The sequence below is a fragment of the Rhipicephalus microplus genome, unplaced genomic scaffold (assembly GCF_043290135.1).
Source record: "Rhipicephalus microplus isolate Deutch F79 unplaced genomic scaffold, USDA_Rmic scaffold_19, whole genome shotgun sequence".
NCBI classification, from domain to species: Eukaryota; Metazoa; Arthropoda; class Arachnida; order Ixodida; family Ixodidae; genus Rhipicephalus; species Rhipicephalus microplus.
The window spans coordinates 3,931,761-3,946,267 of NW_027464592.1; the positions used below are offsets into that span (position 1 = coordinate 3,931,761).

The following is a 14,507-nucleotide window of genomic DNA, read 5'->3' on the forward strand; positions in this document are numbered from 1 at the left end:
AAAATAAACTATATCCATCTTCAAAAGCAGTTGAAATTATATTACAATTTTGATGAGTAATTAATTAAAAAGACTCGTGCTATAAATTCTGCTCACGTACTTGCATTCTACACACATAGAGGTTTCGGTTGCAAGAAGAATTATTGTTATATCTGCCCTAGCTGCAGAGATATTGAGGCCTCAAAATTGAACAGCCGTAAATTTACTTCTCTGAGAAACATGGAAAGAATTGAAAACACACAGCTTCTTCAAAAAGCAACAATCATGGTGTGCATGTTTGCAATCTTCATAAAGGGGCTCATAAAATCATAGCAGAGCTTCTAACACAGGTGCCGGCAAATTATATAGAAGCCTCAAAGTCTGTTCCCCATTTTTTTGCAGGTTCTGCATGTTAACAGCACCAAGAATCTGGACAGTTAGAATGACATTACAAAAAAATTACCACTTCCTGGTGTTTGAAAATTTGCAGATAGATAAAAAAATACTAGCAGAAACCAAATGTGCCTATATAGAAAAATGAATTTTTTTGTTACTTTTCAGTCCCAATGACCAGTCTGCCCTCTTAAATTATTTATCTGTAAGTGATCAGTGCGATCTACAGTCTTACTGTTTGCTGTTTTTTGACAAGTTCGCCGGTTTTTATTTCATTTTTATCACAGTGCATTCTTTTTTTTGTGTGTGTGTTTGTGTTGTCTACTTCGTGCACGCGCGCGTGACCACCGCGCGAGCAACGCCAGAATGGCTTCCCCTCTGTCTCCTGCGGCCCCAACCGCCCTAACTCCCGCAGCGAGAAGGGCTAAGTACAAAGCAAAAGATTTGGCTGCAAAGGTGAAAATATTAAAGGCGTTGCAAGCGGGAGCATCTCGAAAAGAAGTGATGGAAAAGTTCAATGTGAAGAAAAGCACGCTGAGCACTTACATGAAGAACAAAGAGCAGATTATGCAAGCGTATGACGGGGACATGTTTGGCGACCAAAGGAAAAGGCTTCGAACGGCAGCGCGTCCCAAACAAGAAAAAGCGATGTTGCGCTGGATTGCCATTTCGCGCGATGCGTGTTTGGCCTTTTGCAGCCTGGCCCCCTCATCTGTGCACTCGCAGGGAAGTGCGTGGTGACCATAAACATTGACTCCTTCAGTGCGTCGGAAGGATGGTTCGACAGCTCCAAGAAGCGACATGGGCTGGTGTTCCGCAACGTGTGTGGTGAAAGAGGTGCAGTTGACAAAAGTGTTGTGCAGGACTGGTGATCTGCACTATCCGCGCGCCTTTCTACGTACGAGCCGAGCAACATTCTCAACGCTTATGAGACAGCGCTGTTTTATAAGGCTCCGCTTGACAAGACAATCGTGTTTAAGAGGGACTCGTGCATCGGTGGAAAATGAAGTAAAGAGCACGTGACAGTTCTTCTGGCTGCTAGCATGACCGGCACAGAGCAGCTGCCGCTGTTGTTGATCAGGAAGCGCGCGAAGCCAAGATGTTTTAAGAATATTAGGCAGCTGCTTGTCGACTACCGGTTCAACAGAAAGGCTTGGATGACTGCCGAACTTTTTCAAGCTTGGCTGCGTCAGCTCGACCGCCATTCTGTGGCCAAGTCTCGGAAGGTGTTGTTCAAGCTAGACAGCTGCAGTGTGCACACGAAGGTGTCCGGCCTCGAAAGCATTGAACTGCTATTCCTGCCTCCGAACACAAAGGCTTCCCTGTCGCCGATGGGACCAGGGAATCATACAGTTCATGAAAAGCCGCTATTGATGGCAGGTACTCGAGCGGATGTTGCTCTGTATGGAGTCAAGCAAGCAGTACGAAGTAAGCATGCTAAGCGCAATCCACATGCTGACATACCTGTGGAACAACACACCACCTACAGTAGTCGCAAACTGCTTTAGGCATAGCGATTTCGTGCACGGCGCTGCTGATCCGGGTGTGGTGGCTGATGAAGAAACCGGCGAGGAGCAAGACGGCCGCTATGTGAGCATCATGCCAGCTGATGTGCTCCTTGGCGATTATTTCGCAATTGACAGCGATGTTGCCGTAGCTGGCACAGTGAAAGACAGCGATATCGTCGCCGAAGTCTTGGACGGCGAAAGGGAACCAGCTGACGAGGACGCAAGTGATGCAGACGCGCGTCCACGCCACACAATGACGGAGGCGGCGCATGCGTTGGCCGTTTTGGAAGACATATGCATGTTTTCCTCGAACACTGTGTGCGGACTAAGCCACCTGCAAGAACTTTGCAAAATTGTGACTTCGTCGCACATTGCGTCCGTGAAGCAAACCGCGATCACAAACTTTTTTTAAGAAATAGAAGCTTGATGGTGTAGGAGACATTTTTGAAGTATTTTGTTCGTACTCGCGATAATTCGTACCTTCAGTTAATTCGGACATTCTCTCCGGTCTCGTGAAGTCCGAATTAACGGGGTTTTACTATAGCAACAAACTAAAATGTCGCTCGAAGAATGGTAAGCAGATCAAAACGTGCAGTGCCCTGCTCACGCAGAAATGATGCACATATTCATAAGTACAGATGAGTTCAACATAAAAAGTGTCACAGTTATTACTTCGCTGTGTCTGAAAAGCTCTATGTTTTCACAAATGGGCACTGTGCAGCGAGCGAAGTGACCTTTGTGCACCCGATAACTACAACACAATCGTCCTGGTGAAAGTCCAAGGTGTGCGATTTTCCTCCGCAGCGAGATGAGCTTGCGCACACACAAACATCTACCTCCCACCCACCCCTCCTCCCAGATGGGCAACTTGCGCATGGAAAATGAGCGTGTGCCCCCGCGTCGCAATGAGCAGGGCGCCGAGTGTGCCCTTTCTGCCATTTTGCCGATGACACTGAAAATACGCTGTTTCCCACAAGATCGGCACCGCAATGATAAGTGGTGTAAGGGTTGAGGGACATGTGCCTTCATGGCTCAGTAACTAATGCCGTGCGCTCAGGAGCAAAAGGTTGCACGTCCGCTTCCGCGCGCCAGAAAGTACTTTACTGAATTTTTTTGTTGCTTTTGTGTGACACACATATATATACAGGGCATGGCAACGTTTTGGTGTTGTTTTGAGTGCGAATTCTTTTTCGTTTGCAGTCTTGCAGAATGGCGTGGTCAGCATGGTTGAGACGGTATTGGCATTTTCCCATGAAGCAATGAGGTGCGCTAATTGGCTAGAGCAGCGCATTCATATCTTGCGAGAGAAAGCACGCCCGTCATTGGTAGCTGCGCAGCAGTGGGGGTGGTCGCTTCCTCCGATGACGCTCGCTCGCCCCGTTGTTATTTGCCTCGGCCGGCGTCTTCTTCGTCGCTCTTTGCCTCTTGCACTCATATCAATTTCTTTTTCCACTAGTCCTGTGTTCTTCGTCTTAGTTGTTGCATGCGATGCCGGTAACGATGCCAAAGATGGTGCAGAGGTCCTTTGCACAGAGGCACACTATGCGGTTTGTACAACGTCGCGATGCCACTATTCTGCTGCGACTGCCCACTGCGTGGATGCTTGCAGCGGCGGAACAGTGCTTTCAGCAGTCCCCAGTCAAGAATACTACACATTGAGTAAGGCTGAAGCCCTGATCGCACTGAGTGCTTCAGAAATTGCGGGACTTAGTACGTGCTCCGAATCAGTGCTACAGTCGCCGACCAATTTTTCGGACTTCAAAAATTCGGACTTTTTATATATTTCGTACTTCAAATGTGCACCATCAGGGTTCCCCAAGGGTTAATGCATTTTTACGCCCGATTTTTCGGACTAAATCGCTTGTTTCGGGCTGCACTACGAATCTGTATGGACGCCGCCATATTGGGTTTTTCGCCGGCTTGACTAAGCTTAGTGGCTTAATTTTGAAATGGCTTTTCTGCCCCCAAGATTGGTAAGCAAATGTCATATTTCAAGTTTCGGAAGCCGTGTCTGCTTTAGAAAACCAACACGGGACATTTTTTCGTCTTCGGTCACCCATTGTGGTCAGCACTGTTGTCATCGCACCGCACAGGGAGGAAGCGGAGCTACGCAGTGGCGAAGTGAATGTGCCTGCCACAATGACATTAGGGAGCTTTAAAATAGCGCGTCGCGAGCCCTTGCGGTGCGGTCGCTGCCACTGTGCATTTGTCGTAACGAGAGTCACCATTTGCGGCCCGCCCGCAGAAAATCCGAAATAGCGTGCAGGGATAACAACCCGCGAGGTCCTCAAAATGATGTCTGTATCTTCCGTGCATTTGAGTTTACGGTCGAAGCGAAAGTTCCTAAATTTTTCCCTAGGGGAAGCAAACACTATTCTAAAGCTAATAATGCGTCCGCTATACCCGCAACACCCGCAAACGTTATTGTAAAACTCCCTGTATGAAGACTTCGTTCATCGGGACGATGACTATTTCTTGTGCAGAGCCCACAGACAAAGAAATTCTCTGCCGGGTTGTACCGCAGTCGGAGAGCGGTTCAGAGGATGACGACGATGATCGCCCGCTGCTGTCGGCAGCGGAGATCGCCACCGCGATGACGCTTTTGTCGAGCATTTACGGTGACGATGTCACCTTGGCACAAATACGGGCGAACCATGGACATTTTTAAGCCTGCCTGATGGAATAACGTTCATATGTTTGACAAAAACCAATTTCTTGGACTGTTAGATTTTTTGGACTTTTTTTCGGTCCCCCCCTGGCCCGAAAAATCGGTGGGCGACTGTATTGAGCATGACACCGAGTGTTTCCGAGATTGCCGGACCCAGCACTTTGACGCTTTATGCCTAAAAATAAATTACCAACGACACCAAAAGATGTAGACGAGGCGAAAGAAGAAAAGAGTGCATCCAAATACTTCTAGCTATTCTGTTGAAGCTTTCTGAAGAAAATGCAAGTTTCAAACTTTCTAGGCCCGTTTTCTCAGAATGAATTTTTTTGCTAGTTGTGATGCTGAGGAAAGCTGAAACTGAAAGACCGCTCATCAAATTTGTGTGCTGTTTTTTATCCTGTTTTTGAATGACTTTTCCAGAGTACAAGCGGCTTCTTTGTCTGAAAATTGGTGTCGTTAATTTATAACATTTCAGTTTTGATGAACCTGGTAATTACTAGCTACACTGAATTCAAGGTCGCATGAATATTTATTGGAGAGAAAATTAAAAAAGGAACGGCTTTGTAGTATCCTGGGATATCTATCAAAAAACGACCACAATAAATTTTAGCTTTCTACTATGTCCTGAGCTTTCTCAATACTCTTCCTCAAGTACCCAGGTGAACAACCCAGTTAGACATCCATAACTCTGGAACTAAAGAACACAGCTGCATGCAACTATTCAGTTCCTCTAGTTTTAGTGTAGCCAACATGCCCTGAAAGTTTCATCCAGATATCTTGAAAAATAAAAAAGTACGGTCTGCAGAGCAGCCTTAAGTTGTTCCCGGAAACTGACACCAGCCCTAATTTTTCCAGCACTGTTACTTCCAACGTTTATTTCTTTTCCAAACACTGCCGTAAAGTTATGAAAGAAAGACAGCTTCACTGGAATGGCGAAGCAATGAATGGGACAGCAACAAATTGTAAGGCTGGCAGCCAACTCTTCTAGATCTGATATCGCATAACTCTATAAAAATGCTGGTGTAAGAAAACACAGCCCTGCAAGGGAGTGATGCTCTCCTCGCAGTGTGCTTGCGTTGAGATCCCAGCATGCACAAGGGTCCATGAGCCTCTCCCGCTGATGCCTGCCAGGATCGCGCACGCATAGCGATCACAACCATGCCCATGTGATTAAAGTCCACAGCTGCGCCTGGAGCGATCACAGTGTTCACGAAACCGAAACTATAGCCATTACGATCAAACTGAAAAGACCACGTTTCAGCCACGTTTCCGGGCACGGTGCTTGATGGCTTTCATACTTTGCGGCTAAATTCTGGTGCTGCGGTGCAGTAAGGTGCTAATAGGCAAGTTTGACACAGCAGGGGAGGCTCGGCGCAAGAAGGCACAGGTAAGCAAGTTTGGCGCACCGTGGCGCAGCTGTTCCACCCGTGGTCACAAGACCAACCATGTGAGTTTTCTTATTGAGAAGTCCATATGAATAACCATTCATATAATTTGCATGAAATCTGCGTTTAACACATATGAATGCCATGTGTACGAAAGTACATATGAAACTTCATATGCAGTCAATATGTATCAAAATACACTTGAATGACAAATGACAATTTCTCTTTTTTATGCACTTTTCTTTGCACCGCAAGCTCGAGAACTAATTTACACTATAATAAAGTAATGAAGCCATATTATAAGTACCATATCTAAAGTACCATATCTAAATTTCATGCTGTGTTCTGTGAGTGCATGTAGGCCAAGTCTCTTCTAAATGATAAAGAATTTACACTGAGGTCCCAAAAAAGTTGCACTGCATAACCCGAGCGCCTCTCGTAGCAAGTTACTTACATGGTGAACATAAAAAGAGCTAACCAAACCAATAGCAAATGCCATTCATGAAATAAGTGTTTTTGGTATCGCCAAGTCCTTGCACAAGATTTCTCTGTTAACTAGTTCTCTCAAGGAGCGTGTGGAACACACACTACTAATTCAATGGGACCTATACAGACTCGAACTTTTCATGCACACATTTTGTTGCACTGATACCAAATATAAGTTAAGCTTTTATGTACATTGTACCCTTAAATTTCTGAAAGTTAATAATTAATGAAAACATATAAGGATCTGATTCTTATTGAAGTGGCAGCACAGATCTTGCTGTATTAAGTGTCCCTGGATTCTATGTATGTTAAGCAGTTTTTTATGGTTCTAGCTTTTGAAAAACAATAGTTATAAATCTTTCATTACCTTACTGGGGATGACTGAAGAAAAAAAAAATGTAAGTCTCCAATTACACTCTCTTTAAACATTCAAAACCTTGAAAAATAACAGTTAACACACTTTCGAGCTTTCCAAACACCCAGTGTTCACACAGCAAGAAATGTTAGTAACTGAGCGTTCAAGTGCCGTGAAAAGCCTGAGAAATGAAACAAAGAAAAAAATTCAGCGACTGATGCTCTGGCTAAAACGATGACCTAAGATGCGTGAAAAGTAGAGAGGCGAATCATCAATAGCATGTGAATTCGAAAATAAAGAGTTCTAAAAATTTTTTTTTATACAGACCCCTATGATAATTGTAAAGCTACCTTTCCTGTGATGCAGTAAGTTCAACTAGTCGCAGCTAGTCACTTCCGCAGTGTATTCACGTGCAGTTTTATTGTGCGACGACGCAGAAATTACAGACCCATTTTTCTAGATATAACCAGGCCTGAAAAGCATGCGCAACTACACTCGGGGACAACTTTCAGGGGCAGCACAGCCAAAGCTACGTGGGTGAAGCTTCTGCACATGTGTTATTATGCCAAGTAGTCCGTTTTCATGCAATTTCGGTTTCAGTTTCGCAAGCGCATCCAACATGCACTTTTTCGCACGACCACTATAAAAAAATCTTAAGTTTTATGGGGAGGAAATAAATAAAATGTTCATTTTTAAAGGCATAAAGCACGAATCTTTGGAGCGTTGCGATTTATTTCAGAAAAAGAAAGGTATGGCTGAGCAGATTCTGGGCGATTGGAACAACGCAAAGCCAAGACATCATTTCCTAAATTGCAGTGCATACTTGGTCAACATCATTGTTTTCCTTCTTTAAGAGACGCAAGAACATGCTGGAGAAGCTCATAATATTTTTTTAAGGGACGCAAAGGCAGCGACGGGAAGCAGCAGTCATGACACCGATTGGTCATAAGTGGGCGTCTGATGTTAGCAAATTCAAATTGGAATACAATTTTTACTCGGCAAAGAACGCTGTTTTTTTTTTTTTCACAGTCAACAGGGTAATATACATTAACGCGTCTGTTACCCAGGCATAGCACTAGTAACGACTACCGTATTTACTCGCGTAATCCTTGCACTCGCATAATTCTCGCACCCCCAACATCGCCCAAGAAAAATACGATTTCTTTTTTTTTTTTTTTTCGAGTAATTATCGCACCCCCGAAAACTGCCGCAATAATGTCGTCTGCTCGTTCTAGCCACTAATGATGATAGCGCATGCCATTTGGCGCCATCTCTTAAGCATCAAGCATACTATTGCACGCAAATTCAATCCAATCTAAGCCAAGCCGAAGCGGCCAGTGCGCGTTGCGGCGTGTTTTGTATGCTGTGTCGGTAATCTTGGCACGTTATGGTGTGATACTGAAGCTACACGGCTGCTTCAAGTTGCAAGTGATAGATAACAACGGCACTAAACGATGGCAACAGGGCTGCCGGTAGGCCCTTCGGAGTCTACGAGTTTTGTGATCGCTACTGGTTACGGCAGCTGAACGCCACCAAGATGCGTTAGGCCTGCCATGGGCCTAAAACTGGGATTGATGGTAAACTTTATTTCGTCAGAAGGAAACTGCGGACGATTCTGTTAAATAGCCATGAGCCCAATACTGACGTCCTACGCTTACCTTTTAAGGGCTCCTGTTGAGCGACGAACGCTACCATTACATCTGCAACGCCCACAAGCTTTGCGTATGGTATTCTAATTCTCGACTATTCGCTTGCACTTTTTGTGTCTCAAATAAATCTTGCCTTGTGTTGAACCTCTGCTTTTATTGTTGAGGTAACTCTTAATTAGTACTTCTCAAAGCTTGCTGTTAGTTGCTGGTGTGAGAATCCCGGTTTGCGGCCACTTCGTTTTTTTTTTTTTTTTCGCTCGGTAAGTTCTCGTGAAAAGTTCTCCCCACGTAACTCTCGCACCCCCCAACTTAGCATCGATTTTTCGGCAAAAAAAGTGCGAGGATTAGGCGAGTAAATACGGTACCTCCGTAGACATAGTCGGGAGCGATGTTACAGTACACAATCTTCAGCGTTATCGTATCAACAGTATTAGCCAGCTGAAACACTGACCACGTATGCAAAGCAATTTAGGAATAGGGTCATTGGTTTAACGTACAGTTTCCAAGTGCAATTTTTCTTCCAAGCAGCTGGTGTTGTTGAAGACTGGCAGGTCGCCAGTGTCACTTTCATGGCGGCTATAGCGATCCGAGTACAACTTTCGCTGATGATATCAATAGCACACAAATTTTTGGTGAGTGCATGTGCGGGAAACAAAATATTTTATGACGTACTACTGTCAACGTTTCTCCCTGCTCGATGAATACAGATCACCTAATAGCTAATGAACACGCACTGATGCTCGTTCATAAGTTTCGATGTGAACTTGCTGCAACCGAGCAATGCCATATGTTGTTTACTGGGGCAGGGAAAAGTGAAACGGCACCAAAAAACAAGAAAACTAGAAACAGCAAAGAACAAAAAACCTACACGGGTGATGCTTTGTAATAATAATTCGAACAATCTTGTAATATTCACATCTCTTCTTTTTATATTTTCCATTATGCTACGCAGCATACCAAAGTAAGTGTTCATGGACTACGAGCAGAAGCGTAGCGAGAAAAGGTGCGCTTGGGCTTCGTAGCCTTGGCTGTGCTGCTACAGAAAGTTGTCGAAAGTTGGCTATACTTGCCTGTGATATCTGATAGATATGTATGTCTCCACATAAATTCATCTCACTCATCTCGCCTTCGAAATTTAGAGTCGGTGCTTTCTAAACAACGACCTCCTTAGGTGACCAATGCTAAGCTGGAAACATCACGTATGCTCCAATGTCACACGAGCGCTGTAGAAGGTAATGCATACCATTGGCCACAGCTTGCCACTCCTGGTGCTCGCAGGCAGCCAGGCTGGGCAGCATGGGTTGATGCAGGGGCTGCGCGTACTTGGCAATGACCTTGGTCAGGGAACGGCCTTGCATCTGAGAGTTTTTCGGTGGGCGAGTGCCCTGCTGAAACTGCAGCATCTTGCGGTACAGCCTCATGCATGTCTCCCGGCTCACATTCTCGTTCCAGTTCTGCCAAGAAAACTCAGCTGTTTCACATGGGCACATGCAACAATTGCGTATGGAGCCAGTCAAACCCTACGCCTGCAGAGCTTGTCCTGCACCTAATGAATGATGCAGTCAAATCCAGTGAACACCACATAACCAACACTCAACTGACAACACGTACATTTAAACCTGCCTATAGTGAGCATCCATACAACGAACTCCTCAAGAATACGCAGTTATTCAATCCCCCCACCTGTTTAGCCAGAGAAATGTCTCTTAGAATGCTACAACTATTTCTTATCCGAATCCCGCTTTCAAGTACGATCTATACCCAAGCAACTGCGGGGGAACATTCGATTTAGAGCACGCGCTTTGGCGGTGCCCCTCACAACACGGAGACAAGGACCCCACAGAGCAGAAGCGGTGCACGGTGCTCCTCGAAATATCAGCATCCACTTTGGGCCCCCACTCGCACGCTTTTACCCATGGGTACAACTTGCGATGCGCAGGGGGATGCTATCGATTTGGACTCTATATAAAACATGACAGTGAAAATTCGCCGAGAGAGTCTATATAATTTCTATCACAATAATAATGCAGTTCTTGATAGCCAAATAAATAAAAGACCTGCCTTCCGTTTTCACTTTATTTGTGCATCTTTTTTTTCGAAATTTCACACTGAAACTGTATATAACGAAAATTTGTGTTTAAGAAATTTTGGGGGGGGGGAATGCATCAGTCTCGTTATCTCTAGGTTTAACTGTAAGTATTGATGTAGCTTCAGTCAACCGACTGGCACAACTAAAGCTGTGTCTGCACTGTGCGTGGTGGCGTGGCTCAATCGGGAGTAATGCTCGATCATTGGTAGTGACACTGGTGGCCTCAAGGTCAAGCTGCATTTTTGATGCGCTGGCGGTGCGATAAACAGTGATAGCCGACTCATCAAACCCAAGACTCCGGTGCAGTACAGCACAATCTATATTGATATAATCAGGATGACACAGTAAACTCAATTTCGCGCAGCTTAGCACAGTTTTGCGCAAAAGTGGAATCACGGCAAACAGCTCTAAAGAAAAGAGCACTTGCGAGCAGTGCTTGACACAAATGATCAGAGAGAGCTCTTTCATGCAGCGGCAACTATATTCTGTCTCCGTCATTCCAAACAGGCAAAAGAAGTGGCCGTGGCTACCTTGACCAGCGAAAGGGCGGCACGCTTCATGACATCTGTGTTGAGGAGGCGTCTGATGCGCCGGTACAGGTCCATGCGCTTGTCCATTCCTGTCAGACGGGCACATCGCACCGCAGTCATGGGAGCCACGGGTACCGCCAGGGAGCGCTCCACGTCAGCCACTGTGGGCTCTTTGGTGCGCAGGGTCTCGTACAGTCGCCGGTAGCGCATCAGCAGCGTGTTGGATGCACGCCAGGGCATGTCCCGTGCCGCCTGTACAAGCGTCACAAGGAGAGGCTTTGAAGGCGAGAACAGTGACCGACAACGGGGAAGTGCATTTGTCGTATTTCCGAGATCCAATAAAATGAAGATGTACAGACGCAGGTCGAACTAAATACAGTCGACGTCCGATTTCCCGGATGCCTGAAATTGCGGACATGCTAGATTTCTCGGACTCATCTGTGGCACTGCCAAGTTCGCTATAGAGTCAATGTATTAAAAAGTCAAAAATTTCGGAGGCTTATGGCCTTCGGCATCCATTTTCCCAGACTTTTTACTATGAACCGCCGATCCAAAGTCACCGCAGACGCCGCCATTTGAGTTGTTTTCATATCCTCGCGTCACCAACCACCGTACCGCAGCTGCCTTAACCTCGAAACCGCACATGTCAATCCGTTGCCAGCCATAGCTTAACAGTTTAGGTAAGCCAAACCTCACTCAGTTCGTTCACGTGTTGTTTTGTCAGCTTTGCGGTCGTGTCTGCGGTTGATCGTTTCCTGCTGCGCGCTATCTTTAGTGATCTTGTTTCCTGACCTTCAGTATTTACCGAGTTACTAGCTGTTTCCTGCTGCACTTTTCGTCAAGCAGATTCACCGTTTCCAGTGATGGCACCAACTGCTCCTTCGTCTTTGTCTGCGCCTTCGAAGCGCACAGAGCCCCCTCGTAGGTTCACTATGGGAAAAGCTACGCTGTTGACCTCAGGTCTGCCGTCGGCATGCTAGGGGAATCTTGAAAGGCGGTTACCCAAGAGACTCTGCGAAACTGTTCTTTCCATGCGGGCTTCAGACTCGACGCCGAGACGGTCGTCTCGCCCCAAGTGGACAGCGTGTGTGACGAACTGCCATCCGCGGATGTTCCCTCAACAATCTGCGCGCTGCCGGCGAGTCGATTTTAGTCGGGATAACTTTTGAGGGCTTCGCCGACGCTGACAAAGACCTCGAGCTATGTGCGGACCTGACCAATGACAAAATCATTCAAGTTACGCAGGACTCTGATGACTCTAACACTGAAAACTAAGAGCCATCGAACACAGCCAACGAGTTCGGAGTTGACGTGAGCACTGATGACACTGTCATCGGTGTACAGTGGCAACACAACGTTGACTGAAATTGAGGCGGACATGATCGCGGGCAAGCGGAACGCCGTGCAAAAGAAAATAGGAGACTTCTTTGCCCCCAAGCGCTGACGTATGAGATAACGCCAGCCACCTCGGTTTTTTTTTATGAATGGCTTTTTTCAGAGCCATCTAAACGATGCATTGGTTGAATCGCAATCGGAATCTTGTACTCCCACCGTCACCTTCTCAGTTAGCGAAAAATACCTACAAAAAAAGGTGCGTTTTCACATGCATTCGTTTATCTGGACTGCCCAATTTTCCACACATTTTCACGGTTTCTTGAAGGTTCAGGAAATCGGACGTTGACTGTAACATACATTAATGTGGTATGGGACAGCATGCCAGCGTGAAGACCATACCACCAACTTTGAATACAGACCCTGTACTCTCTTGTGAACTCCTTCTCATTGATGCAGATTCATTCGCGTGCATTAAGAGCACTCAATTTCTTATACAGTTAAACCCCTATCTAAGAGACATGCTCCGGGCAGCAATGCTTGTCTCTTATATGAGGTGTCTCTCATAAGCAGGGTACCCCATATGCATTTTCTTATCAACCCGTACTTTACTGTTGGCACACTGGTGCCTCTTATACCAGTATCTCTTATAAAGGGGTTCGACTGTAGTTATTAACCCTAAATTGCATGTTATTGAAACAGACCAATTGTAACTGTACTTTCAAAGCTCCCTCTTTATGGCACCAGCAACAAGTGACACACACTGCCATTTTTCAGAGCACCCTGTTTAGTGGCGGTGTGAATTGTACGAAAAGCTTAGTTTTTTTTTTTTAATGCAAAATACGAGGAATGGGTTAAGCTAAAGATTGTATATGCCAGAGTAGACATTAAGGTATTACATAGGTTAAAATTGGAGTGATATGTTTAAAATAAATTTGTGCAAGCACAATTACACATTAAAAGCCAATTGAATGGGGCTTGTTGCAGCGCCTGACGGGTGAATTCTCGACTACGTGCTTCTTTCTCGACTACGAGCTTTGGCAATGCACAAAACACAGGTAATCCAAGCGATAAACTACATCATCATCATCATCAGCCTGACTACGTCCACTGCAGGACAAAGGCCTCTCCCATGTTCCGCCAGTTAACCCGGTCCTGTGCTTGCTGCTGCCAATTTACACCCGCAAACTTCTTAATCTCATCTGCTCACCTAACCTTTTGTCTCCCCCTAACCCGCTTTCCTTCTCTGAGAATCCAGTTAGTTACCCTTAACGACCAGCGGTTATCCTGTCTATGTGCTACATGCCCGGCCCATGTCCATTTCTTCTTGATTTCAGCTATGATATCCTTGACCCCCGTTTGTTCCCTAATCCACTCTGCTCTCTCCTTGTCTCTTAAGGTTACACCTATCATTTTTCTTTCCATTGCTCGCTGCGTCGTCCTCAATTTAAGCTGAACCCTCTTTGTAAGTCTCCAGGTTTCTGCTCCATAGCTAAGTACCGGCAAGATACAGCTGTTATATACCTTTCTCTTGAGGGATAGTGGCAATCTACCAGTCATAATTTGAGAGCGCTTGCCGAATGTGCTCCAGACCATTCTTATTCTTCATCTCGTGGTTCGGCTCCGCAGTTATTACCTGCTTTAAGTAGACATAGTCTTTTACAACTAGAAGTGCACTATCACCTATCTCGGAGTGCTGCTCTTTTCCGAGGTTGTTGTACATTACTTTCGTTTTCTGCAGATTCATTTTAAGACCTACCTTTCTGCTCTCGTTGTCTAACTTCGTAATCATGAGTTGCAATTCGTCCCCTGAGTTACTCAGCAATGCAATGCTATCGGGGAAGCGCAGGTTACTAAAGTACTCTACATTAACTCTTATCTCTAACTGTTCCCATTCTAGGTTTCTGAAAACCTCCTGTAAGCACGCGGTAAATAGCATTGGGGAGATTGTGTCCCCCTGCCTTACACCCTTCTTGATTGGTATTCTGTTGCTTTCTTTATGAAGCACTATGGTAACAGTTGATCCCCCGTAGATTTCCTCCAGGATGTTGACATATACTTCATCGACCCCCTGATTCCGCAGTGTCTGCATGACGGCCAATATTTCAACTGAATCAAACGCCTTCTCGTAAT

General features: G+C 45.6%; 1 protein-coding gene and 1 long non-coding RNA gene across 2 annotated transcripts in view; one reads left to right on the forward strand and one right to left on the reverse strand.

The window, feature by feature from the left end:
- The window catches only part of LOC142785237 (uncharacterized), a 40,775-nt gene that overhangs the window by 10,228 nt on the left and 16,040 nt on the right, over positions 1-14,507 (reverse strand). The window contains exons 7-8 of the mRNA XM_075883676.1: positions 11,043-11,294; positions 9,667-9,877 (exon numbers count right to left, since the gene is read on the reverse strand). Of these exons, the coding sequence (XP_075739791.1) occupies positions 9,667-9,877; positions 11,043-11,294 (463 nt within the window). The remainder of the gene's footprint in view (positions 1-9,666; positions 9,878-11,042; positions 11,295-14,507) is intronic.
- On the forward strand, positions 8,113-11,400 carry LOC119179930 (uncharacterized). Its single transcript, XR_012888884.1, has 2 exons — positions 8,113-8,351; positions 11,020-11,400. It is a non-coding gene; the product is annotated as an uncharacterized LOC119179930 (long non-coding RNA).